Source organism: Lytechinus pictus, chromosome 10 (genome assembly GCF_037042905.1).
Source record: "Lytechinus pictus isolate F3 Inbred chromosome 10, Lp3.0, whole genome shotgun sequence".
Classification (NCBI taxonomy): domain Eukaryota; kingdom Metazoa; phylum Echinodermata; class Echinoidea; order Temnopleuroida; family Toxopneustidae; genus Lytechinus; species Lytechinus pictus.
The window spans coordinates 2,167,031-2,188,174 of NC_087254.1; the positions used below are offsets into that span (position 1 = coordinate 2,167,031).

Genomic DNA, 21,144 nt, shown 5'->3' on the forward strand with positions numbered 1-21,144 from the left:
AAACCTAATCAAGAACTACATTTCTAGCCAGTAATTTAAATAACAGAGGCATTGATTTAAGTTTTTTAAAGTTCTTTGAACTAGTCATTCTAATCTCTCAAGGTTTATTTATTTCCAAGAATTTCCAACAACAAATCTGAAATATGCAATCATAATATTAGTTGTACACTAATATCACCCATTAGTTAACAAGCCGTTTGAGATATTTATAGAATTAAAGAGTAAATAAAATCTACATTAAAACAGGAAAGCTTCGAGACACAATAAAAATGCTTGAAACTATGATTTCAACTAGATCTTCATTAAACCGGAAGTGCAAAGTGACAAAATGACCTAAATCTAAACTCTGAATAGTTATATACCTCTGATGTGCATGTTCCTCTTCTATCAAATACACAAATAAAAAATCTTTTTTTTTAATAGCTGAATTACAATGTTAACTTGTATTATTCATATATAAAAACAAAGTTGCAGGGTGAAGTTTCTTACAGCTGTTCAGGGGGAGGGGGGTTCACAAAGAGTTGAGTGTAACTAAGGAGGTGTTACAAGAAAATATTTGCAATCAATTGCAAATATTCTGTTGCAATTTTACAACTGATAGATCAACGTTAGCTGTAGCAAATCAGATTAAACTTCTTGTTTCAAGGAGCAGATTAGCAATCAATCGCAAATTAGTGATGAACTACAAGACATGTGATTGATTTAGGGATTTAAAAGAAAGGCTTGCAATTGATTGCAAGTTTCTTGCAACACCCCATTAGAGTCATGCTTAAATGCATACACACACATGATATGTAAAGGCCACCGCACACCTTACGACTGTTCGCGATCCGATTTTGGAACAAATCGCATTTTGCTCATTTTCTGAAAATGTGAAAAGAACATATCATTTTATTTGAGGTTAAAATTAATTGAAAGAATACTAATATAATCATTTTGAAAGATTGCAAGCCTTTATTTTTCGAGTAAAGGCCAAATTAGTTTCAAATCGTAGCCAATCTTACGGCTGCTATGACGTCATTACGACTAGATATTAAATTTGATTTTATTCTAAGAAGAATGATAGCATAGTCACAGATTTGAACATAGGTATTTGTACGATGATTTGGAACATGCATGTAACACAGTAAGATATTCCAAGTCTTAATATTAGCATCAAATTCTACTACGTTTTATTCCAAAATTGAGTCGCAGACCAATCGTAAGGTGTGCGGTCGCCTTAACATGTAATCTGATAGGTGGATACGCGGTAGTGCACGTCCCAAGCGCATATGATCTGATCAATGTCGTGATGCATTTACTACACTCATATGGGAATTTAAGAGCCACTCTAAAGGCGACCGCACACCTTACGACTGGTCTGCGACCCGATTTAGCATTTTGCTCATTTTCTGAAGATGTGAATGGAACATATCATTTTATTTGAGGTTGAAATTAATTGAAATAATAATATTATAACAATTTTGAAAGATTGCAAGCCCTTATTTTGGAGTTAAGTCCAAATTAGGTTCAAATCGTAAGACTGCTATGACGTCATTTCGACTAGATATTAAATTGGCTTTTATTCTAAGAAGGATGATAGCATAGTCACAAATTTGATCATAGGTATTCGTACGATGATTTCGAACATTACACAGTAAGATATTCCAAGTCTCAATATTAGCATCAAATTCTATTACATTTTATTCTGAAATCGGGTCGCAGACCAGTCATAAGGTGTGCGGTGGCCTTAAGTCACACTTACATCTTTGTGAAACACCTCCCAGAAGTTACACATGACCTTACACATGACAGTTGACTATTCATGTTTTTACCTCCACTAGCATTTCAACAAATACTTAATTTGTATGACCCTTATCAAATTAGTTGATGTATTCTACCAGTGACAAGGGTAGGTAGACGATACATGAGGGTGCCTTGCGCAAAAGTTTAGGTGTAATATACTCGGACAGGCAAATAACTAGCACAACAGGTAGACACATCTAAGCATTAATGTAAATAAAACCTTGTATTGATGTGCTATTTAAAAACAATGTCATCTTTAAAAATCTGATTTTTCACTCAATAGCTGAATGACCGAATGAGAACATGATAGCAACCAAGAAAGGATCATAAGTCAATGTGTAAAGTCTTGTTATGAATGAAATACCTCTTCAGCTATGGCTATCATTCAACTCTATTCTGATGCCCTACAAAGCGAAAACCAATTCTAAATCTTAGAGTGGAGCATATGGATGATAAAAACTTGTTTGTAATCCTAACACACATTCCCTGAGGATCAAATCAATCTTTATGAAATGGAAGAGGAAAAAAATTGGCAAAAAAAAATCAAAAATCAATTCTATCATATTTTATGTCCCTTTGGTCCGTGATCCAAAAATATATAAAAAGAAAGGAAGATGAATAAAATGCAATTGAAAATACATTATTCAAGGAGCAGAAGCACATTTTTCAGTCAAAAAAAAAAAAAAAAAAAAAAAATCAATGACATGCAATGTTTCATTTAAAAACAATCATATTTTCATGCATAGACCTTTCACATCTCAAAACCAAGCAGTGCTTACACATCAATTCTGTAAAATGTCAATAACAAAAAAAATAATTTGGTATTTATTATTTGTTGCATATCTTATCTAGGTAAGTCTGGTGGGTGTTTCATAAAGCTGTTCGTAAGTTAAAAGCTACTTTAAGAATGACTGGTGATCCTTCATTACGCTCTAAATAATCACCAATGAACATTCAATGGTCAATATAATTTACCACAAGAAAGGTTTACCAGTCGTTCTTAAAGTCGCTCTCAACTTACGATCAGCTTTATGAAACAGCCCCCTGGTCGTAATCTATACTTATTTGACAGAAACAGTGTACCATAATCGACAACTATGCTAATCTATAAGGTCCTTCTTTTTTTCTTGTATAATAAATAGGCATATATATTCATTATGTACACATAGGTCTGATAACCTTCTTTATGAGCTTACCATGAAAGTAACATGTTTCAGTTACAACTGGGCCCCATCTTACAAAGAATTACGATTGATCCAATCAAACGTAACTCTATGGAAATCCATCAGTGTCATAATTTTTTCTACCGGAAATTTGCACGATGTCTTTTGTAAACAAAGGAGAACACACCAAATTGTCAAGAAATCGATGAATTTATGAATATACGTCATATCTAGAAAAAAATTTGAACAAAAATGCATTTTAAATATTGACTTTGCTGGCTTTCCATAGTTGCGATTGATAGGATCAATTGCAACTCTTTTGTAAGACGGGGCCCTGATTACAAACCCCATGGTTACAATCTGACAGGGCATCTAACAGTTACCGTATATCAATGGATTAGATTGATTAGATTATGAAGTATAAAATTTGTTGAGATATACAGTATGTAAGTTACATGGTTAATCACAGGATTTTAAAACTTCAGGTGAGTCTGCCCTTATCAAATCTAACGAGTCCACATAATTGTTCTTGATTTGAATTGATTTCAACTTTGAAGAGGAGAGTACACATGCTTTGCACACTCTGGTATGAAAATATACTAGGACTTGGGGAAAATATGTAGACTTCACTGCACATCTTTTTCTCACTCATATCACATTCACAGATTTTTCTTATTTTCAATGTGAATGATATAATAAATCAGATTCCCTGCAGTGTGAATGGTACAAGATAATGTAAATGATGATGTTCAAGTTTATATACAGAATATTAAAACATTTGTTTGAGAGTGTTTTCCACTCACTTTTCAGCATTTGACAATAGCACATTCAATGTAACCTGAATGGAAAATATGGTACTAGTAGGACCACAAGATCCACTCACCAGTTCACAAATGATGATCTAAGTTCTGATTCTGTATCACCTAACATTCATTCAATCAATTTAAGAACATGTTTATGAATGATTTGAAGGCTTGATCTTTCATTCTCCATCAGTTCTCAACTATAAGAATCTAAGCCCATGTAGTATATTACTCAGGCTCTACTTTTCTTTTGACCCAGACTTTCAGTTCTCTGCAAAATATGACAATGGCAAAAGTTGAAAGGTCCTTTACTGAAGACATCCAACTTCATGTCCTGAAATTCTACAACAGTTCATTTATGCTTCCTATATGTGACATCCTCAATCCTCTGGTCTGAGATGATAAGTCACCTATAGAGCATAGACGGAGTTGGAATCCCCTAAAGGACCAGGAGATATCAATCCTGAACCAGCTTATCAGGTTTTCATAGTATTGATAGGTGACCTTGACAGATGATAGGTGACCTTGACAGATGAGTTGAAGGTTACCTTGAGATAGATCTAACATTTTCTAGCCCATCATGCTATCCAAATCCAGAGCTAGATTAGCAAACATGGATTCAATGTCATTGAAAACTTCTTTGCTTTCCTCTGCTGGTTCCTCGCTGTAACAGAAAAAAAAAATACAAATTCATAATTTTTATGTCATACCTTTCCTTGAAAGATGAATTAAAGTAGTTGCAGTAATACTGATTTCATATGATGTAAAACCAACTAATAGTCACTATACCATAGTAGAAATAGATCTAGTACAGTAACATTCACTGAACATTGTGAAACCATGATATCTAATGTTTGAAGGTTTACATGGTGGTATGAACAATCCTGGAAGTGGTTTACGGTACAACCATGCGTAAAGTCATAGAAAGGGACTATAGTGGATAGAGGTAGAAGTGGAATGGAGAGGCGAGAAAGTGGAGATTAGAAATCATGAAATCTCAGCTGAAAAACCATCATACTAAAGTAGCCTATATGCTAGACAGAGGCTGCAGCTTTTGTCTGATGATGTTACGCAAAACGTTGGCAATACGTCTGATGCAGAAGACCATTGGAAGACCAGGAGTTGGTGCAGATATTTGTATCGAATATTCTGCTAGCGGACATTCTCGATAAAAAGAAAACAACTAACACAAGACGGAAGTGTAGAGGCAGTGGCGAAGCAGCCACGGTTCTTAGTCTTCCGCATCAGTCGTATTGTTGACGCATCGCGTAACAGCATCAGAGGCGTAAAGGCAAAGACAACAGCTACAGCCTCCGCCTAGCTTATAAGCTAAGTGAATAGGGATCTGGAATGGGTGTAGTCATCCTACCTGTTATAAGGTTCTGGCTCTGATGATGGAGGTGGTGGTGGTGGTGGTAGTGGTGGAGATGGGAGTGAAGGAGATGTTTGGGGAAGTTTGAGTACTGGAGCTGGTGGTGGAGTCCAGTCATCATCCTGCAGTTGACCAAGAGGATCCTCCATTGCCATGCTTCGTAAGATCTCTTCAAGCTTCAGGGTAGCTGGAGATGCAACAAGATGGAAAGGAAGCGAGATTAAATTTTTTGTCAAATATGTACATGACAATAACCTTTCAAACATAGCAGATACCCCTTTAAAACCAATCTTTACCTCAAGGATGAATAAGATTTCTAAACATTTCTAAATACAAATTTGTATCACAACTTGGATGAATGTTTCCTGGTTATTTGATGAGGAAGATGAGGATGTCAACACATGATCCTTGGTTTTGAATGTATTCCAAATTTTTTTTTCATTAGCATCAAGTATCTTATAATAGACAATTCATGTATGTGGAATATTTCTTTGACATAGTTTTCAGGATGTGATGTCCAAAGTAGTGGTATTGTGGCGTATAACTACTTGACTGTTTCTGTTGCTCTTAAGGGAACTCACCGTCACCTAGAGAGTCTGCATCTGCAGCAGCATCTTCAATTGGCATGTAATTCTTGGTGGCTGGATGATTAGAAGCAGATCTATCAACAGAGAATGGAGGCACAGAAGCAGTGATGATCTCTGCACCATAAGAGCCAGTCTCTCCGGAAGTCGGTCTCCTCGGGCTAAGTCTCATTGGCTGTTTCTTGATGGTGTCCGTGTTTTCATTTTCAAAACCAGTAAGACCTGTATCAAGTGTATCGCTACTCTCACTGCTATCAGAGTCCACCACCTCATCTTGATCCTCCAACTTATCCATATCAGATGAGAAAATGTCTACATCTTTAGGGTCTTCAATAGGGACAAGTCTGTTATTGGGAGACTTGATAGGAACAAGTCTACTTGATGGTTCCTCTATTGGGATAAGTCTGGGGGAGTGTGTACTTGTTGGTGCAGGGGTTGGTGTCTCCTGTGGTCTGGAAGGTTTTGGGGGAGATTTCGTCTTGGGCATGACTACTGGTGGGACAGCCCTTTTCTTCACTTCTACAGAAGGTGGTGATGTAGTAAGTTCCGGTGGAGGAGGTGGAAACTCTTTTAAGTCGCTAGAATGTACAGCTACCTCTTCATTAACCAATTCGTTCGGAGAAGCTGGTTTACGTTTAATAGTGTCTGAGTTTGATTCCCAGCTCTCCGATACTACAGGTACCTTCTGTCTTTTCTTCTGCCGGAGCTTAAGTTCAGCCATCATATCAACACCACCACCTATATCACCCATCATCTTCTTGGGTACACTGCTACTAAGTTTCCCATTGACTGGTTCTAATGCAGATGCTTTCTTGCTCTGCATTATGTTTGTCAGCTGCATGTTTGTTGGTGGTGGAGGGGCAGGTGGAGGGGCAGGAGGAGGGGTTGAATGAGAGACTGATGGTACTACTGGTGGTGCAGGAGGTACAAATGCAATAGGTGCTGGTGGTGGTGGCATGGGTGGTGATGGTAATGAGGACATTTCAGCTGGTCCCATTGGAGATAGTGGTGGTGGGGGTGGAAGGGAAGGTGATAAAGGAGAAGGTATCTTAGCAGGAGATGCATTGGATACCTGTACTTGTGTTTGAACTTCTAGTGTAACTGGAGGTGCGGATTTTGGTAATACTGGCACAGCAGGAGGTGGACCAACTGGTGGAGGAGGGACTGACCCAATTGCAGGGACAGATGGATTATGCATGTGAGGAAGTTGTTGATGATGTTGCTGAGGAACAGAGACTGGAACCACGGGGATAGGAACTGGCTTAGGTTGCTGTGGTTGGCTCACTGTCGAATGTCTTGGTGATGTGAGAGGACTTGATCTATTAAAGGAAGACATAGGTCGATCCTCAATTTCTTCATATACTCTGGGAGAGGAGGATTCATCTTCTGCAGAATTTGCATTCATATTACGATTCATGGTTTCAAAGCTAAAAGGAGCATATTTGCTGACTGGTGACTGATTGTACTCATCTTGCTCTGTAAATGATCTTGATCTTGATCTGAATTCTGGGGCAAGAGGTTCTGGTTTCTTTGGAGGTCTTTTCAAAGTTTGATAATTCAATGGTTGAGAGTCAGTATTCAAAAACTGTTTCTTCAGCTGCAAAAATGTTGCTTGCGTCTTGATGGGTGAATCTTCCTCTGAACCTTTGGAAGACGAGGATCCTTTAGAAGACGATGAGATGTCTGTTGTCAAATCCTCGTCAATTTCAGTATTTGAGTTTCGATTTTGATGTCTCGACCTAGGTCTCCATATTCCTTGTAGAGGATTTGAAAGAACAGGTTGTAATACTGGTGTACTGTCATCTGCTTGGGATTGTTTCTTCCAAAGCACTTCTGCGCTGCCTGGTCTTCGAGGTTGACCACTGCTATCAGAACTATTGCTACTATTTTCGCTGCTAGTAGCAGACACAGCAGATGCTGCGGATGCCCTCCTCCCAGAATCTAATACAGTTGCTGTAGAAGGTGGAGGCATCACAAAGCTGTAACTATTTGCTTGTTTCTCAATCTGTAAACTCCTCCCTATCTCTGCTGCCCTGTTTCTTGACAAAGACTTGGTGTGACTTTCGGGTAAAGAGCGACCTTGATCCCATATGCCAGTATTCGTGTTGGGTAGGTCAAGTATACCCTCATTGCGTAAATGTAATTTGGAATGTGGGTAGCTTCCATTTGGAAAAGTAGAGGCCTGTTGAGATTCTATTGCTTCAGACAGAATATTCTGTGCTTGTTTTATAGCTTGTGTTCCCACAGGCTTCTGATTACTAGGATGGTTTGGATCAGATACAAGGTAATTCTTTGGTTGCTCATTGGTTTTCCTAGGGGATTGAGGTACATTTATAGTTGAGTAAATTGGGTGATCTTGCATGGCATTCATATTCTGGGGTTGTGAAACCTCATGTCTAGATTCTTGCTGTACTTGTACATGGTGATTATGGGCATTTTGAAGGTGAACAGCCGTGTCCTGTTGAGGACTCATGAAAGGTGTTTGAATACCACCTTGCATAGACAATGATGAATTAGAATTCTTGCGCCCTACTTGATTGTGGTTATGTTTAGGTGAAGTCCTTTGAACTTGAGAAATATTCATTTCAACCTGTGGTGGAGTAGCACTTTTCATTTCATTACTCATCCGATCTTGTGCTTGTTGATATTGTGCATCCTTGGGAGAAGTCGTTCTTTGAACCTGTGGTTGATTTGCATTCATCATTTGATTTTGCATCTGATTAATAATTTGCTGTTGTTGGACATGCTTAGGAGAATTATTTCTTTGGACCTGGGGTTGAGGAAAATTCATCATTTGATTCTGATTAAGGACTTGTTGTTGATGGACATGCTTGGGAGAATGAGTTCTTTGAGCTTGCTGGGGATTTTCATTCACCAGTTGACTAGGTGTTTCCTGATGCTGAATGTGGTTTGGGGAAGTCCTTTCAACAGGAGGAATAACTGCATTCATCATTTGATTTGGAGCTTGCATTCCTCTTTGCATTGCATTTATCTCTTCAGCTTCCATCCTTCTATTGTTGGCATCTTCCTGTCCATCAGAAGGTGCCACGCGTGGTCCGGGTTGTCCGACTCCAGATCTCATGTCTGGTGTCACTTTTGGAACAGAGGGCGCTGCAGGGGGTTTAAAAATTACTTCCGACGATCGACTGATGATGGCCGACAAGGGCTCACTATCATGAGATTGTGATCTTTGCATTCTCTTCAATGTATCAGTTTTTCTTGATGGAGTCCTTTTGATAGTCGCAAACCCTGATGTAATCTCTGGATGCCTGGCCATTCCAGCAGCAACTGCAGACTCCCTATCGTGGAAAGGTTTCATGGACTTTTTCCTACCTATTGTAGCTGTTCTTAGTTTCTCAGGGTCAGGGACTGTCGTTATCATTGAGTTAGTCCTTCTTGGTGGTGCAGGGGGTAACGATTTCTTTGAACCCAATGAAGAATGATCCCCTGAACCAGACCCAGACCCTGACCCAAAACTTGATGCACTCTCAATAGAGTCTCTATTACTTTGCTCTCTCTTATGGATACCAATTAATTTATCAATACCCTGAGGTCCTTTTTGTACTGGCAATGTCTGTGTTGTATTGGCATTTGGTTGCTTGAAGGTTGAAAACGAACCATAATGTCCTTCTTTAGCATTCTTTGGTTCCGATGTTGGCGTATCTTTCGGGGAAGGAGTACGTTTCCCATCATCACCAACATTCATTGTTGCAGTCGCTGGTACATAACTTGCATCTGCATGATGCTTAGGATGCCTCAAGTGCATGATAGGTGGATGTGGGTCCTGTGGTGTTGTTGTGTCCTGTGATGATGAGCCTGCTGACCTGTTGCTGATATCACTACTTAAACTCTCACGGCTGCTCCGAACTCCTGAATGTTTCCTAGCGAGGGGTGGGTTCACAAACTCCTGCTGCGGTGACTGCGGTGATGCTCTCTCCTGGAGAGGTAAGTGTAATCCTGCAGGAAGTGGAGTGATGCCGTCCACTGAGGATTGCGGTGATCCACTGCCACCGGAATCACTGTTCAGTTGATGACCTGGTACCCAACCTTTTTTCTTCAAGTCCTTTAACCTCCTAACAGCAAGCATGATTTTCTTCTGGTGACCTAGGAAGAAAACAAAAGCAGGAAAAGGAATATTTTACCTTTCTTATAGACACACCAAGCTTTGTAAGCTATTTTTTTCAAATCATACTGTGCTTAACACTTATTTTATCAGAAGGCTCTAAGTGCTCGATAGTAATACACCATGTAGTCAACTATGACATTACATTTTTTTTCCCCAGAGTGTACAAAATCACTCCATGGGCCATTTCATGTAGCGATTGGACATAATGTCCAACTGGTGATCTTTTCCTGCCCTAAATAAGATCTACCAGAAATTATGAATGAACGAATGAATTATTTTTTTTTGCTTTATCTATTTCAGCTAATAAAGAGGCCCTTTTCCACCCCCAAGATAATTTACCAGTTTCAATTTATCGACATGACTTTGAAATGTTCATGGTACATTCTCTCAAGGATGAGATCACTGTAGTAAAGTACATACCTAGCTTATCAATGCCAATGTCCTGAAGATCTTCCCAAGTGATATGAAAGACTTCATCCATAACTCCATAGCTATTAGTCATCAAGGTATTATGGTACTGACTAAGATCTAGTAGTCTCAGCCATGTCCCAACATCCCCCTGTGGTAAAAAAAAATGATGAATTCATCTTATCCATGATTATAAAAATCCCAATTAAAACAAAGGCATTTCCAAGATCCATCAGTTAGTCACATAAAAGTCCTAGCCACATCATCTTAACCTCAACCAGTAGAATCACAAGCATAATTAAATTTGATATTTGAACTCGCCACAACTCTGTAATGTAAAGAGCAGCAATCATTAGTGAAAGTATTGGTAGATTAATCTGTGTCATAGTCTTACTCATTACAAACAACATTGAACTCTATGATAATTTTCTCATGATTTCAAACATTGGTCAGATGTAAATTTCAAAGCAGAAATCATGTATCCAGGGAAGGGGGTGAGTTTCATAAAGCCGTTTGTAAGTTACAATCAATTGAACACACGAGTGGAACATCCTCTTTGGTTCTAAATCAGATCCTTTATTTGTTTTTAAAGATGGGGAGACTTGAAGGAAAATTTCACCAAAAAATCACGGCAGGAGTTTTTCCTGTTGCAAAAATATTGCACAAAACTTTGAGTCCCCGCCCCTCCCCCAGGCTAGTTAGGGTTAAAGCAGATACCAACGAATAGCCCTAATAGCACCATCTCAAGTCCTCAACTAGTCATGTCTGGCCAGGTTCATTACCCATAATGCAAGTCTGAGCAGAGTAGTCTTGTAAACAAGACCCACTGGAGATGGATATTCACACTAATTTGCTCCTGATATATTCAAACCACATATTTATAACACACAATTAATGAGAGACCACAAACAGTATTGGTCAGTTCACTTCCCCTTGAACAGATATCTTCATGACAAGCCTTACTGGTATATATGCTGGTACTGGATCAGATTCTCTCATCTGTGCAATCATTGCTGTTATACGTTTCCTGTGACTAGGTTTGGTGATACCGATTGCTGTCAGATCCTGTAATATCAATAAGATATCGATTCATTAGGTATCAGTTTATTAGGTTTCAACCTCAAGCAACTGACAGGTCAATTTTAGGGGGGGGGGGGGTCAATTTGACGCTCGCTGACTTTTTACCTCCAAGTCTTGAGCATCTTTTGAGACCAAATTTGCGATGCCCGGGTACACGGTTCCAAAATTACGCAACATTTTGTAAGAGCATGTCAGACCCAACATTGCTCAAAAACGTGATTCCGTGTATAAAGTCAATGCAAATTGTGTTTTTCAACCAAAAATCATAAATGTATGATTATATTTACTTTTGTTGGATGAAATGTATTTATTTTATGTTATTTATGATCGCAAAGGGGTCACCGACAAAGTTCATCAGAAAAAACAATAAACAACAAAGGTTCTAAAAAAGAAAGAAATACATAAGAATTTAAAAACAATATAAAATACATATTTGTTAGAAATGTAAAGATTTATACTCCCATCCAAACTAGCATTCTACTAGCTACATAATTTGAGTTAAAGGCAAAAACACACACAAAAAACCAAATTTAGGGCAAATTTCATACGCTTATTTGCATAATTAATTATAAAAAAATATAAACAATTAATTTTTTGAAAATTTTACTACACAGTCTTGTAGTTTACATCCGGCTCTACGCGTGTGCAAATTTTTGCCGCGATCACGCAATCAACGGCCGAGATCTGACCCCCCCCCCCCCATTATATCCTGGTCTGAAATAGCCCACTTAAGATAGGGTTAAACAATGCTTTATTAACCATTGTGTAAAACCTGGAGGTTTCCACCCCATGTAATTAATGACATCCATGTTCTGCAATCCTGGACAAGATTCAATTCTGCAATACATCAACGTTTTCCTAACTTTAAGTAAGTAGACACGATATAACAGATCTAATAAACTTGCTGGGTGCCAATCACCTGGCATGTTTCCAGACACACTGTGTGGTTCTCTAAAACACCTGCTAATGATAACTGATAATGATGGCTGACGTGATGATAACCTCAGCTCAAGTCGTACCATATTTTGAGGAAGTCGTACAAACATAATGATGATGTCATTCAGGTTGATTAGTCATAATTTCAGTGTACAAAATATTAATTTCTCCCATGTTAAGTTAATAGAGTCTTTACTAAAACTTTGACTATGCTACATAATACAATTTCAATGTTTTCTGTAACATTTTTTTTTTACAAAGAAACAATTGACATCTTTAGAGTGTCAACATTTAAAAAAAAATGCCCCACCAGAGGAAATTCATACTTAAAGAGAAATTCCAGTAGTTGCAGTAAACACTGATTTCATGAGAAAGTCTGTAAAACCAGGCTTAATTGTCAGTATATCATCGATGATCTAGATCTGGTACAGTTACATAAATTGAACTTTGTGAAATCTGGAAATCTACGCTGAAAAATGTTCAGACTGAACTTCCCCAACACAGATAAGCGCACGTGGGACAGTGTATAATTATTGCTTTGAGCGTCGGGCCCGACGCTCTACCCGAATCCTGTGCTTATTTGCTGATTTCTCAGCAATTACACAATTTCTTCCAGAATCCTTTGGCACATGCGTTTTATTTATACAAACAGACACTTTGGTGGTCATTTCATTGGATTCTGTACGAACTCATTTTGATATCGTTACCAAAACTAGCATTTACCTTTAAATTCATATCCACAACTTTTCAAAACTGTTCAAAGAGGATGAAGCTTTTTTGTGGTATAGATTAGTGGATGGAATAAAGCAATAACTGTCAAGCACCTGTTGATATGCTTACCTCTGGTGTCATCTTGGCTATGGTTGGCATGTCATATCCAGACCTTGTGAAGTTGTTGGTATACTCCATTAACCTCTGTCTCCTTAACCATTCATATATTCTATCTGCATCCTGAAATCATGAAGAAATAAAACTTTTATTTCAAAGCTGAACTATGACCCAAAGATTAAATGCATAGGCCTGGGTTCAGAATTTTTGCGTTACTCCTTTGCTATTTAGATACTTTTATTCACTGTTTGTTTTAATGAATGACAAAAACTTGATCTAGAGAGGAAAGACTTTATTAACATATATCTAAACTGAATGTCAATGAGAGATATCTATTCTTACCTTAATACCTTCATGTTGAGCCGATATGGCATCTACATGGAAGTCAGATATACCATCACTATGAGGTCTTTGGGAATCTAAAGAATACAAGGTCACAAATTCTGTCAGTATGCGTCTTACCATTGATTGGTCAATCTGCTTCTCGCAACAAGAAATATAAACCTGATTTATTCCAGCTAAAATTCATCCTTCTTGTAAAACTGCAACAAATATTTGCAATGGATTGCAAATATTTTCATGCAACATCCTCGTATATATTTTCCATATGTCTTCTTGAAGAATGTACCACTGGTTAATACTATGAAAATATGTTCATATTTTGGGTATTTCAAATAATAGATTGTATACATCATGTTTACCCTTGTATAATCCATTATGGCCCATATTCACGTTCAAAGTTTAACTCTGGTCTAAAGTTGTGGCTTAACTATGGATAGTTAGCCAATTGTGACACAAATCTCTATCAGGTGGGTGTTTCATGACAAGAACGAATGGTGAACCTTTCTTACACACTAAATAATCACCAATGAACATTTAATGGTGAATATCTTTTTACCACAAGAAAGGATCACCAGTCGTTCATAAAGTAGTTACAAACAGCTTTATGAAACGACCCCCAGGTTCCGTTTATCAGCTCATCTGTTTCTCTGTTCATTCATACATGTAACTGTCTGGGAAAAATAAATTAATAAATTCCTTCGCCATAATAAAATGAGACATTTATAATGCGAACACAACTAGAACATTTTCAACTTCCCATAATTTTAGCAGAGAGTTAGACCATGTCCTAAACTTAACACCGAACTTCAGAATACAGACTGATCAGTTTAACACACATCCATGTTAGACTGGGTTAAGAACAATTTACATTATCACACTGCCATCAACCCATGGAATTTACAGTTTTGATTATTAAATCATTTTAGTAAGATATCAAATGAAAGTGAATACCATTGCAATGAAAGTCTGAAGCCAACATGTTATCCATACTATGTGCGGGATGTGTATGCATCATAGACTTGTTATGATGTAATGATTGATATCCCATCATTCCTCCTCCTCCTCCTCCTCCTAAATGACCTCTCATTGCTTGGCCCTGTCATTAGAAAGACATAAAAGAATAAATGCAGTGAGTGATGTAGGCAAGATCAGTTTTTTTTATAAAAGAAACACAAGAAAATAGACAGATATACATGGTCATGAAATATACCTTAGGAATATCAAATATTTTCATTCATATGTAATTTTGGTTTTCCATAACCTAGTTCTATTGACCAGATATGGTTTACAATATACCAAGCATCCATATCACCAACTTATAAGAAATATAATACACATAATTTTTCTCAGGAGTTAGAAAAATTCCATTTGGCTATACTTAGTGATCTTGAAGAAGTGTATTATCTTTCTAACATTACATAGCACAGGTCACCTTTTATTTCCAAGAAAATGCTTACATTTACAGTATGGTCCTCAGGACAGTCCATACCACTTGGAGGTCTATTCCAAGGTTGATAATGTCTTATGATTGATATCAAGATCATGCATTTGGTCCAGCAAGTGCATTTTTAAATAGTTGGAATATACTTGCCCAAAAATCTATTTCACTTGCCCGAAAAAATCCTTGAAAAAAAAGTTTTACTTCTTCAAAAAGAAGTTTTGCGGTTTTATTAACCATTGACCTTTTTCTTTCTTTCTTGTTATTACATTTCTTTTTCCAAAGTGATTTTATCTTGCCTGCCATGACCAAAATTAGGGTCAATATCATATCATATCGACCCTAATTTTGGTCATTCTACCGTGATAATTTTGCTCTCTTCTGTGTGAATTTGCTTGCCCAATTCGGTCAAGTAGTTTTGGTCTTTACTTCAAAACACTTGCCCGACTCAAATTTTTACTTGCCCCGGGCAATCGGGCAAGTGCTTATGTAGCACCCTGCATTCATGGTTAATCATAGACTTACAACCGATATCAATCATGCAACTGATTGTATATTCTACATCACAGGGCATACATAGGTCATATTTTGACAGGAAATGCTTACATTTGCAGTATGATCCTCAGGATAATCTGAACCACTTGGAGGTCTATTCCTAGGTTGATGATTGCGAAGCCATGGTGGATCATCAAAGCTGGGTTTATTTCTAAATGGTTGTCTACTAGGTGAACTACCAGCTGATGCAGGAAACTGAAACTGGTTGTAGTAACCACCATTGCCTAAGATCAATTCAGATATTACAAACACAGGAGTTAGTTCTTGTTCTCCAACTAAGCTTGAATAGTTGAAATACAATGTTGGATAACTAGCAGCCGATGGCACCCGAACGCTCTGTACAGAATGAAATCTTCCCTCCTAAGATTAATTTGATCAGGGGAGCGTTTCATGAAAGGACTTGTCAGACCTTTTAACAGTCCTGTTTTATCCAACGGTAACCATAGGAACTGTTGTCCTTGTCAGATGAAAATTGTGGAGGAAATGCTCTCCAGAATGTTCCTGCGCCACTGATTCTGAGCTACCGAACTGAACAAGAATACTTAGGCATATTAAAAGCTAATTGTATTATAACTTTTAGAAATATATTAATGCTTATACCTTTGGAAAGAAATGTTGAATTGATTTGAATGAAAGGATCAATTTAAAACAAGTTTAATCAAAATCGGTTATGAAATAAGAGAGATATGGATGTTTAAAAAGTCTTATTGTACTTTCTATGGGGAACCTCAAAGTGGAAAACATGCTTCAAAATGGATGAATTAGTGGACAACTCTCCATTTTCAATTTTTCCCCCATTATCTGTCAATTTGTATCTTGCCTCCTTCTGAGCACAACATATGTCATGGGGAAATAAAATTCATACCACATATGTCAAAGTCAGGGGAGATAATCAGAAATATATATTTAACATAAAGGGGGAAAATGTGAAAAATTGTAAAGAAAACAAATGGAAAATTGTCCACAAAATCAGCCATTTTGTAGCACATTTGCCAATTTGAAGGTCCCTATAGAAAGTGTTGCAGGCATTTTCAAACTTTCATAACTCTCATTTTATAACCGATTTAGATGAAACATGATATATGTTGCTCCTCACATTTTACTCTTTCCAATAAGATTGATTCTCTCCTTGGGTTTTAGTTTCCTAGTAGTCCTAAAATAGATACCGGTAACCCTTGAATCTAGGGTTAGTGTAAGAGGGATCTTTGTGATAGCGATAAGGCATATCAAACAAATATGGACTGCTCTGTATTCGGATGACAGTGGAATCATCACTCCCTCTGTGCTTTTCATACTGAGCCCTTCTACCACCATTCTGCCAAGGCATCGGGTCGATAGAAGGACCAATATTAAAAGCACATCGGAAATAAAAGTTTACAAAGTCATCCTCATGAGCAAGCAATATTTTTATAATATGCAAGGCATAATAAATATCCCTTAATAAAACTCCCTTGGATAAGACTTAAAACTGCTTGTCTGTTGGTTGCAAACATTGATTGGATTGGAATGAATTGTCTTACCACTAGGTGATTGTGGAGGGTAATGAGGTGAATTAGGAACACCATAGTGGTTCATCCTTGAGGTAGGACTAGGAGGTACCATGCCTGGTGATTGTACCCCATGCTGTAACATCTCAGGTGGTGGTGGTGGTAAATCCTGCAGCAATGGAAATATCAAAATTAACTTTCAATACAATTATGATATCATTCAATGATAACCAATAATATTTCAAGAACTAGAACAAAATATATAAACATAAAAGTTTATTCTAAATCATGACCAAAAAAATCCTTCAATTCCTAGAGAATTACCATTCCATAGGACAATGGTGGGTCCCTTGGGTAGGGGTGGGATAGGGGTAATGACTTACCATACCATGGGACATAGGAGGATCCCCTGGGTAGGTGTTGGGTTGGGAAGTGACTTACCATGACATGGGGCAATGGTGGGTCCCCTGGGTAGGTGTGGGGTTGGGAAGTGACTTAACATACCATGGGACATAGGAGGATCCCCTGGGTAGGTGTTGGGTTGGGAAGTGACTTACCATGACATGGGGCAATGGTGGGTCCCCTGGGTAGGTGTGGGGTTGGGAAGTGACTTAACATAACATGGGGCAATGGTGGGTCCCCTGGGTAGGTGTTGGGTTGGGTAGTGACTTACCATGACATGGGAAATTGGTGGATACATTGGGTAGGGGTAGGGTAGGGTAGTGACTTACTAGGCCATGGGACGTTGGAGGATCGCCTGGGAAGTGACTTACCATGCTATGGGACATTGGAGGATCCATTGGGTAGGGGTGGGGTAGGGTAGTGACTTACCAGGCCATGGGACATTGGAGGATCCCCTGGGTAGGGGTGGGGTTGGGTAATGACTTACCATGCCATGTGACATTGGTGGATCCCCTGGGTAAGAGTGGGGTGGGGCTAGAGATGATGAGTCTTGCTCATAACCTTGCTGTTGTTGTCCACCTTGGTTGTTTCTAACAGGTGTTGAGTGCTCTGTGCTCTCTGTGATAAACAAGGACAAAGACTCATAATGAATATTCAATCAGTTCATGTAAGGCTTTCAATATATCCTATTCATATTGGTCAGACTCAAACAAATTTGAAAAGAAAACAATTTCAATAGACCATGCCAACGATGGTCAATCCAGCCTTAAGATCTCAATGCACAACATGAATGTACAATTACAGTACACATGCAATGCATGCATGACAGAATAATAATAGGTGTGTCGTTGAGTAGTGATTCCCCGACTCTCGTCTATCAAAGAGCCGAGGGTTCAGATCTCTGCCATGTTATGTTTTCCTTCAGCAAGAAATTTATTCACATTCAGCTCACTATAATTTTTACTCTCAGGAACAATCTCTAGAACTGGTTTAACTAGACCCAGTTCAAGTAAGCAAAACAGTTTGTAGAAAGTGAAACCTTGTAGATAATTGGCTCAGTGCAAAAATGATGTGAAGTATAATTGAGCATAAAGGTCATGCCTACCAGATTAGTGGACCAACTGAGAGAAAATGAAGTATTGTACACTATATAAGCATGACAAGGCAGCATGTTATTACATGTTACAAGGGCAGAGGGATATGTCATTTGCCCCCCCCCCCTCCAAAAAAAAAAAAAGCTAGAAGCCATTATAACAATAATAATATTAATGCTAATCAGCATTTATCTACATACAATCTATTCCAAAGCCCATCATCACTATCCTGGCTTCGTGAATTTCAAAAATTAATCTTACTGGGTATCCATTCACTTCAATTGAGTTGAGTGAGTCCAGCACATTTGAGTACATCGTAGGTGAATTACTCGAAGATGAAAAACATGTTATACCTGGGATTTGAACCCACGACCCTCTGATGGAAAAACAGGAGTCAGAACCACTAGACCACAATGCATCCATCATTGACATGTGAGAATCATTACAAACCCGACAAGTTTAAATGTGTCATGTAGATAAAACACCTGTTAGTCGAAGGAGGTTTGAGGAAGGAAGGTATAGCTGCTGCTTTTTTACCATGCTGTATGTTTTTTGTTATGATTTCCTTGTTTCATTTCAGACAAAGTCAAATATAATGGAACCAATATGTAGAAAGTGCCAAAAAAGACAATACTGACACAAAGACCCATATGAATGCAATCGCTTCCTCTGCACCATATGGTATTGTTATAAAAACCTAACCATCTCCGGTATAGGAAACAGTGTGCAATGCCTGACAGATAAAGTGGTTTGAAGTGTTCTGGTTATTATCAACTAGCTGTTATTTGCTGTTGAATGTGCAGTGTCATCATAATGCAGACATACTGTATCATAAGTATTAACATGGAGCTAGCTCCATGGTATTGACTAAGTCAATAACTTGCAGGATTTTAATTCATACAATCCGATCCAATATTAAGATATTCTATGCTGCTCTAATAAATATTGGTTCCTTTGAAAACATTACTTCATATGAAACCTAAATATCTTTATACATTATCTATTTTTAAACATTGTTTTGAAGTACCTTATATAAACCTTGTTTCATCTAGACATCTCAGCTCCTTGGTCATTTGTTTTGTAATTAAAAAAAGGAGTAATGGACACAGGAACCAAATATTGCACCACTATAAGTATTTAGAGTCTATTTGTTCCTCTTTGTGGTGGTAAGAAATTGGAATTCCTGGTTATTCCCATTGATCTAAGACCCAATCTGGTAGAAATTAGATGTTCTGGTAACGTCTTATTAAGTTTCTCCTAGTTATCCCACACGCCCTATTACAATGACCCATTATACTAATGTCCTTTTTGCACTGTATACATAAACCAAAGGTCTATGTGAAGGAAGCATGCATGGATAATGCAAGAGCAAGCACTATAATAAAGCTCATAAATAGTTAATGGTGGGGAGGGGGGTACAATCCCTACCCCTGGAAAGTGGCATCTGCCTGGTTCGCCCAATCCCATTGTACCTTAAATATACCACTGCCCATAGCTACATGCATTCTTTTTTATATTTCATTGATAAATGGCTTGGGGACTAGAGCGAGGGTGGGGAGGGGAGGGGAGGGGGAGCTTAATACCTCTATTTGACCAGGTGCCTGATGAGCTAGCCGATGCTGTTGAACCTGTAGAATATCTATGATTGGTAATGTTATCAACTGAAGGGCTTCTAGATGGGTTCCTGTAGGGACCAGCAGGCATAATGTTGCTACCATAGCTTGGAAGAAAAGCTTGGCCTGGAGGACAAATATCAAAGACAGGTAAAAGAGATAGGAAAAAATGAATAATAAAACAGATTTTTACTGCACAGTCATTTGAAAAATATAATCTGAAATATATCTAAATGATGATGTGAAGTACTTTTTAAAATATTCACTAAGTACAGAGCCATTCGACTATCCTCGGTTTTAACCAGTTACCTACTGGCATCAGGAGGTCAAAGTTCAAAGCCTACATGTATGTGGATTACAGAATTCAGAAATCAATGGCTAACAAAAAAATACTTATAATCATTAAAATGATGACCTTTCAAAAATTGATTAATCAACAGAATTACGCAATATCACTCCTTTCAGTAAATAATACCATCAACTAACCTAGATATCAATCTTTTAAAGGAGAATGAAACCCTTGAAACCAGCTGAATCCATATCAAAGAGAAAAGTCAAAGAAACATATTGTTGAAAGTTTGAGGAAGATTGAATGAACAATAAGAAAGTTATGAGCATTTGAATATTGAGATCACTAATGCCATGTAGATCCTCCTATTGGCAATGCGACCAAGATCTGTGATGTCACAAACGTACAACTCCCTCATTACTTTAGTACTTATTTCACTTATATTCTCACTTTTATAGAGTCTATCACAAGGTGAGGTGTTCTCTTTATGAGAGGACAAGTACAGAGGTTTCACAACATTATATAATTGATGAATCGTTTGTCATATGATTAGAATGAGCAAAAAGAGATGTTTTGGGGTATATTTTCAGTGTCCAAAAGGGGAGAGTTGTTCATCTGTGACATCATAGATCTTGGTCGCATTGCCAATGGGAGGATCTCCATAGCATTAGTGATCTTGACATTCAAATGCTCATAACTCTTCTATTGCTAGTCCTATTTTACTCAAACTTTTGTTGATCTTATTCTTTGATTTTTCTGCTTTCACAAAAGCTAACTTGCTCCAAGAGTTTCATTTTCCTTTAACCAACAATTAAGTAACCAACATCGCTAATCAATCT

General features: G+C 37.9%; 1 protein-coding gene across 1 annotated transcript; it reads right to left on the reverse strand.

Annotated features, from left to right (window-relative positions):
* Nucleotides 1-1,391: 1,391 nt before the first annotated feature.
* LOC129268942 (nascent polypeptide-associated complex subunit alpha, muscle-specific form-like) lies at nucleotides 1,392-20,143 on the reverse strand. The gene is made up of 12 exons (XM_054906393.2): nucleotides 19,987-20,143; nucleotides 17,797-17,927; nucleotides 16,941-17,076; nucleotides 15,472-15,644; nucleotides 14,379-14,523; nucleotides 13,428-13,504; nucleotides 13,098-13,208; nucleotides 11,205-11,306; nucleotides 10,254-10,392; nucleotides 5,705-9,811; nucleotides 5,121-5,310; nucleotides 1,392-4,415 (listed from the first exon to the last, which is right to left on the reverse strand). The coding sequence occupies exons 1-12, from the start codon at nucleotides 20,105-20,107 to the stop codon at nucleotides 4,322-4,324; spliced, it is 5,526 nt and encodes a 1,841-aa protein (XP_054762368.2). The 5' UTR covers nucleotides 20,108-20,143; the 3' UTR covers nucleotides 1,392-4,321.
* Nucleotides 20,144-21,144: the final 1,001 nt, after the last annotated feature.